Raw genomic sequence first — 7,969 nt, 5'->3', positions numbered from 1 at the left:
GCGACTAGCTTATTCAGAGAAAGAGAAATTGCAAAAATTGCTAGATGAATATTTAAAAGATGGAATTATACAACCCAGCGAATCCGAATATGCTTCACCCATAGTTTTAGTCAAAAAGAAGACAGGAGACATAAGATTATGTATAGACTTTAGAAAACTGAACAAGGTTTTAGTTAAAGACAATTATCCGATACCGCTTATCGATGACCTCTTAGACAAACTGGTTAACAAGAAAGTTTTTTCGAAACTTGATTTAAAAAATGGTTATTTTCATGTGTTTGTCAATAAGGAGTCGGTTAAATACACCTCGTTTGTGACGCCTTTAGGACAATTCGAATTTCTTAGGATGCCAATGGGCCTGAAAACTGCATCGGCAGTGTTTCAAAGATTTGTTAACAGAATCTTCGAGGATCTTATTAGAGAGAACAAAGTGATCGTATACATGGACGACATCATGATCGCCAGTAAGGACACTGAGGAACATTTTCAGATCTTAAAGGAAGTGTTTCTCAGGTTAGCTCAAAACAAATTAGAATTAAGAATGGATAAATGTGAGTTTCTTCAAACTAATATTAAATATTTAGGATTCATTATAAATGGCGAAGGCATTAGGGCTGACGACAAAGGGATAGAAGCCATACAAAATTTTCCAGTTCCAGACAAGACACAATCCGTGCAAAGTTTCTTAGGCTTATGTTCATACTTCCGTAGATTTATAAAAGATTTTTCAACATTAGCGAAACCATTATACGATCTTTTGAGAAAAGATGAAAAATTTAAGTTTGGAGAGAAGGAAATGAACTGTTTTTCAACGCTTAAGGAAAAGCTAGTACAGGCACCAGTTTTAGCTATTTACAATTACAAAGACGAGGTAGAGCTGCACTGTGATGCAAGCGCTCTTGGTTTTGGTGCTGTGCTATGTCAAAAGAAAGAAGACGGGAAATTACACCCCATATTTTATTTTTCGAAGCGCACAACTGTCGCTGAGGCAAAATATCACAGTTTCGAACTGGAGACAATGGCTATTATTCACGCACTTCGAAGATTTAGAATATATTTATATGGAAAACGCTTTAAAATTATTACTGACTGTAATTCGCTTACTTTAACCCTTAATAAGATTGAACTTAATCCGCGAATAGCTAGATGGGCGTTAGAGCTCCAAAACTACGACTATGAGCTCATACATAGAGAAGGAAAAAGAATGCAGTATGTTGATGCTCTTAGTAGATGCACAAATATTCTGATTGTAGAGTCGAATACGTTCGAAGATAATTTAGTAATCTGCCAGGCCAAAGATCCAAAAGTTCAGGAGATTAAAAAACGGTTAGAAAAAGACGAACATAAGTTATTTGAAATGAGAAACGGAATTATTTATAGAAAATGCAACGATGGCAGACTATTATTTTATGTTCCTACGGATATGGAAGAGCATGTTCTATATAAATATCACAATGAGGTCGGACATGTAGGTAGAGACAAAATGTTGGATAGTATTTTGAAATCTTATTGGTTTCCCAGTGCCAAAGAAAAATGTTTAAGTCATATAGAAAATTGTTTAAAATGTGTCGCGTTCTCCCCTAAAATAGGCAAGGAAGGATTTCTGCATTGCATTCCGAAAGGTAGCAAACCATTCGAACTAATACACATCGATCATTATGGTCCAGTCGACTCAAGTAGATCAAAAAAACACATTTTTGTCGTGATCGACGGTTTTACGAAGTTTGTACGCTTATATGCCACAAAGACTACGAATACAAGGGAAGTCGTTACCGCCCTGAAGGACTATTTTAGAGCATATAGCAAGCCTAAATGCATCATATCAGACAGGGGAAGTTGTTTTACATCCAAAGAGTTCGATGATTTTGTGTCAGAGTTTGATATAAAGCATATGTAGGAAGGCACGTTCTTGTCTTTTCGGTGGTCACAAACGAAGTGTTCTTTATTCATTCTTCCATTCTATGCTTAGCCTATTACATGTATGTATTGGTGTGTCAGTTGACGATCGTGCGAAAGGGACATACAGAGTAGTGTTCCTAAGCACGATCTTCATGTGAGAGCGAGATGTATCTATTGTGCTTATAACTATCGTATAATCCAGCCGTGTATGTACAATAGGTGTGTAAGTGTATAGGGTAGTGTGACTGTTTGCTACATCGGTTAGTGTGGCTGCTTGCTACAATCGGTTAGTGTGGCTGCTTGCTACAATCGGCCATCCTGACCGGAGAGCTCCTGATCTCTTAACGTTAACTTTGACTTTTGCTTATCCACGGGCGCATATTTGCTACAGCCCAAACTCCTTTATAAGGAAGTCTGGACTGTTGGAAACCTTCAACATCCTCCACGACGTATCTATCATTCCGCAAAACTTTCGTTATTCTATACGGACCTTTGAACTTAGGAATTAGTTTTTTAGAAACGCCTACATGCGAGTCGAAATTCTTTATCATCACCAAATCTTCTTTTTCATATTTACAGGGGTCTTTTCTTTTCGAGTCTGTTCGTAATTTATTGTATTCTTGCAACTTCTCGATGTTTTCACTAGCTTTATCTCTAATTTTATTCAGATTTATATCTTCGCTATTTTTATTTATTTCTTCTAACCTTTCTTTCAAACTATCTATAACTCTGCCTTTTTGAGATACTCCGAACAAAACTTTACTTGGGTGCTGATTAATTGATCTTTGCATTGTATTGTTTAAAGCGTATTCAACTGTTTCTAAAACTGTGTCCCAGTACAATCCTTTGTCTGGTTCCGTCAACTTAGCGATCATGGGACCTATGCTTCTATTCACCCTTTCTACTTGACCGTTAGCCTGTGGGGATCCGGTAGCTATCTTAATGTGCTTTACTTCGCATTCCTCCAAGAAGTCCTGAAATTCTTTAGAGGTAAAACACGTACCGCGGTCTGAAATGATACATTTCGGCCTACTGTAAGCCCTAAAGTAGTCTTTCAACGCTACTATTGCTTCCCTAGATTTCGTTGTTTTTGCCGGATAGAGTCTTACGAACTTTGTGAACGCGTCTATTATCACTAATACGTGTTTGTTCGATCTACTTTTATCAACAGGACCATAATGATCTATATGTACGACATCAAATGGAATGTTAACTTTAGGAATATTATGAAGGAATCCCTCTTCCTTCCCAGACTTCTCAGAGTATGCAATGCATTTTAGACAGTTGCTAATGAGTAACTTGCATTTATCTCTAACTTTAGGAAACCAGTAGCTTTTTGAAATAACTTCTACCATTTTGTCTATGCCAACGTGTCCTAACTGATCATGATAATTAAACAAAACATGGCTTTCCATTTCGCTTGGTACGTAAAACAAAAGTGCTCCTTTATCTTTCTTTCGATAAACTATTCCGTTCCGCATTTCGTAATCTTTGAGTTCTGTCCGTTGAAGCTGCTCAGCTATAGGTTTGATTTTTTCGTCTCTGCTTTGGCAAATAATTAAATTTTCCTCAAATGAGTTAGAATCTATTGTCAGTATGTGTGTGTTTCTACTAAGTGCATCCACGTGCTGCATGCGCTTACCGGCTCTATGTTCTAGAACATAATCGTAATCTTGCAGAAAAAGCGCCCATCTGGCTATCCTTGGACTTAGTTCTTTCTTGTTTAATGCTAGGGTAAAAGCGCTACAATCTGTGACTATTTTGAACTCTATTCCTTGAAGGTAGATCCTAAAACGTTGCAAGGAGTAAATCACCGCAAGGGTTTCTAATTCGAAACTATGATATTTCGCTTCAATATCGGTCGTTCGTTTGGAAAAGTAAAATACTGGATGAAACTTATTATCTTTCTTTTTCTGCATAAGAATTGAACCAAACCCTAAAGCACTAGCGTCACAGTGTAATTCCGTTGGATCTGTCGGACTGTACAATGCCAAAATTGGGGCTTCTAGAAGATTTGTTTTTAATGTTTCAAAACATTCTAACTCTGTCGCACCGAAATCAAATTTTCTATCTTTTCGTATAAGATCGTATAACGGTTTTGCTTTCGTCGAAAAATCTTTAACGAATCTTCTAAAATAAGAACACAATCCAAGAAAGCTCTGAACTTCATGCGTTTTGGTTGGCACAGGAAAATCTTTAACTGCTTGCATACCCTTTGAATCTGGTTTAATGCCACCTCCTGATATAATATATCCTAAATACTTTACTTCACTTTGAAGGAATTCACATTTGTCTATTCTTAGCTCTAGCTTGTTATCTACTAATCGCTTAAACACCTCTGTTAATATTTCTAAATGACTCTTACTATCTTTTGTTGCTATCAAAATATCGTCCATGTAAATGAGAACTTTGTCCTCTCTAACCAAATCAGCAAAAATTCTATTTACAAATCTTTGAAAGACTGCGGGGGCGTTTCTTAGCCCAAACGGCATTCTAAGCCATTCGTATTGTCCCATTGGCGTAGTGAACGCGGTGTATTTGACCGAATCCTCATGCATGTGCACATGAAAGAATCCGTTTCTAAGATCTAGCTTCGTAAAAAGGACTTTTTCAGAAAGTTTATCAATTAGATCGTCTATGAGGGGGGTGGGGTAGTTGTCTTTTAGCATATTTTTGTTAAGTGTGCGATAATCAACGCACATTCTTAACTCTCCTGACTTTTTCTTAACTAGAACAATTGGTGACGCATATTCAGACTCGCTTGCACGTATAATACCATCTTTTATATAATCGTCTAATAACTCTTGAACTTGGCTTTTCTCCGCAAACGATAGACGTCTCGGAGGGTAGTTGAACGGTTTAGTTTTTTCAAAATTAAGTTTCATTTCCCATTTTATTGATGGGAGTACTGGACGTTTCGCTTTTACATAAAATTGTTCAAAAATAGTTATCATTCTGCTTCTTAAATTCACACCGCAATTCTCATTTATGTTCAGCTGGCTGCATTCAGTTGCCTCGGGATATTCTATTAATAACATTTCTGATTCAAAACTGTTATCATATTGACTATTCATTTTGCTTCCCTTTTCACGACTTTGTTCATCATACTGTGACTTTACTGTATTTTGTATCGACTTGACATTGTTCGTATCCTTAAATTTGTTATCATTACATTTTGACCTATCGTCTTCGCCACTTTTTTTATTTGAACAATCATTTTCTAAATTTCTGTAATTTGGACAATAATTTTTCGCATATCTATCATTTGAACAATCATTTTTCGCATAACTATCATTTGAACAATTATTTTCAGCATAACTATCATTTGAACAATCATTTTCAGCATAACTATCATTTGAACTATCATTTTTAGCATAACTATCATTTGAACTATCATTTTTAGCATAACTATCATTTGAACAATCATTTTCAGCATAACTATCATTTGAACTATCATTTTTAGCATAACTATCATTTGAACTATCATTTTTAGCATAACTATCATTTGAACAATCATTTTCAGCATAACTATCATTTGAACTATCATTTTTAGCATAACTATCATTTGAACTATCATTTTTAGCATAACTATCATTTGAACTATCATTTTCTCTCACAATCTTAAAGTTACAAATGCTCATGAAATCTCGTCCCAAAACTGTTCCATATGCCATCGATTTGTTCGCCACAATTAGTAACTCAAAATTAAGCATTTCTTTATTGATAATAACAAAACATGATATTTTTCCGATTATATCTAAGGGGCTACCGTTTAAGCCAACGTAATTTGTGAGAATCTTTTCATTTGACTTGATATTTTGCTTTTCTAGTATGTTTTCCACGTATGACATCTTGATGAAACTAATTGGACTCCCAGAATCGATTAGGCATTCTAAAAACAAAAATTGATCAGGTTCTGAACCAAAATAAATCTTAAACGGTCTTACATATTCATTGCTGGGCACGAACTTCTTCTCAGTGCAGTGGTGCACCTGGTGATCCATACTGCCACATGCGTAGCAGGCTCCGTGCTCACGCTTGGGTTTGCGGCAGTCAGCAGCGAAGTGTCCAATGGAGTTGCAGTTGAAGCACCTTTTTGGAGGGGCCGAAGTAGGTCCATCCCCGGCCGAAACTTTAGCTCGTCCTGACGAAAACAGTGGTGGCTTACGTAAAGCAACCTTCGCAAACGCCTGCAACAGCTGTGCAGACGAGTTAAAGCAATGCATGTGTGCTTGTTGTCGCAGAAGAGTGTCGGGAATCCCCTCTATGATGCTGTCGATTAGCTCTTCGTCGTCCATTTGGATGTGTGTGGCTAGAAGGGTTTTTTCCTTGAAGTATGTGGAAAAATCTTCAGACGGATTCCACTTGCGCCCTTGAAATTTGCGTCGAGACATTATCTTGCTCTCCTTGCTATTGAAAGCCTCATCAATCTGTCGTAGTAGTTCATGAATCGGCAAGGTCAGCAAACTTTCAGACGAGTGCAACCAAACTTGAGCGCGGTCCTTTAGTTTCGACATTACTAACATGCGGATCACGTCATCGCTCAGCTTGTACATTTTCGTGATAGCATTAAGTTGTGCGATCCAGGTGCTGACAGGCAGTTTGTTGTTAGCGGCGCCGTCGTATGTTGGGAGCATTTCTCTGGCCATGGCCAGCAAAGAATTGTTGTTTACTGGTGTCCCCTCCGATCTGGCGTCTCCGCCAGCGACGTTTCGATCTGGTGTGGATACATTGTTCTGATTCGGTGTGGCAGCACCGTTCTGATTCGGTGTGGCAGCACCGTTCTGATTCGGTGTGGCAGCACAGTTCTGGTTCGGTGTGGCAGCACAGTTCTGGTTCGGTGTGGCAGCACAGTTCTGGTTCGGTGTGGCAGCACTGTTATGACGCTGAGCAAATTCCATTCTCAGAATCTCGTTTTCCAATTGGACTAACTCGAGTTGACGCTTTAGGGCATCCAATTGCGTCGAAACCTCGTTTGCCGGCTCCCGACTGCCCCGGCTGTTGAACTTCGAAGGCCCGGCGTCATCGCGAACATGCACGCTTCCCTCAGCCACTGGGGAAGCCGCTCCAGCCTCGTGTTCGATCATGTCGCTCACGGTTATAACGCCGTTGCCTGGCGCCGCCGCTCCAGCCTCGTGTTCGATCATGTTGCTCACGGTTTCAACGCCGCTGTCTGGCGCCGCCGATCCGGCGTCCTCGTGCTCCAAACCGCTACTACCAGCGTCGTTTTCCTCCATCGCCGGGCAAACTCCTCGCGCTTCGGGGGGCACTCCATTGAGCCTCGCCGCAAGCGTTGCCTTGTTTCCACTTTTCGGCATGTTGAGCCTTCCCAGCCAATTGCGTAGTTCCGCCACCGTGTAGTCGTCTGCGCCGATGGTTTCCATTTTCCGTTGTTGTTTGTAACACCACTGTTTATTTTTAATGTTTTATTCACTTTGTAGGTTGAGCGTCTGAGAAAAATTTATTCTCAGTTATCCCACTTCTGAATTGTAGGAAGGCACGTTCTTGTCTTTTCGGTGGTCACAAACGAAGTGTTCTTTATTCATTCTTCCATTCTATGCTTAGCCTATTACATGTATGTATTGGTGTGTCAGTTGACGATCGTGCGAAAGGGACATACAGAGTAGTGTTCCTAAGCACGATCTTCATGTGAGAGCGAGATGTATCTATTGTGCTTATAACTATCGTATAATCCAGCCGTGTATGTACAATAGGTGTGTAAGTGTATAGGGTAGTGTGACTGTTTGCTACATCGGTTAGTGTGGCTGCTTGCTACAATCGGTTAGTGTGGCTGCTTGCTACACATATGAAGATTGCAACTGGATCACCTCAGGCTAACGGGCAGGTTGAAAGAGTCAATAGAAGTTTAGGTCCAATGATAGCGAAGCTAATAGAACCAGGGAAAGGTATATATTGGGACACAGTAATAGATAAAGTTGAACACGTGTTAAATAATACGCAACACCGTAGTATCAAGCAAACCCCAAGCAAAGTGCTTTTTGGCTTAGAACAGAGAGGAAAAACTGTGGATGAGTTAAAAGAAAAACTAGAAGAAATAGATAATGCTCCA

The 7,969-nt window shown here is 39.3% G+C and overlaps 1 protein-coding gene across 1 annotated transcript; it reads right to left on the bottom strand.

Annotated features, from left to right (window-relative positions):
* Positions 1-5,590: 5,590 nt before the first annotated feature.
* On the bottom strand, positions 5,591-7,663 carry LOC108080462 (uncharacterized). The gene is made up of 2 exons (XM_041774776.2): positions 5,847-7,663; positions 5,591-5,791 (listed from the first exon to the last, which is right to left on the bottom strand). The coding sequence occupies exons 1-2, from the start codon at positions 7,281-7,283 to the stop codon at positions 5,783-5,785; spliced, it is 1,446 nt and encodes a 481-aa protein (XP_041630710.1). The 5' UTR covers positions 7,284-7,663; the 3' UTR covers positions 5,591-5,782.
* Between the last annotated feature and the right edge of the window lie 306 nt (positions 7,664-7,969).

Source organism: Drosophila kikkawai, chromosome 3R, assembly GCF_030179895.1.
Source record: "Drosophila kikkawai strain 14028-0561.14 chromosome 3R, DkikHiC1v2, whole genome shotgun sequence".
NCBI classification, from domain to species: Eukaryota; Metazoa; Arthropoda; class Insecta; order Diptera; family Drosophilidae; genus Drosophila; species Drosophila kikkawai.
The sequence above is the reverse complement of the archived record's forward strand: the minus strand, read 5'-3'. Positions and strand labels throughout refer to the sequence as shown.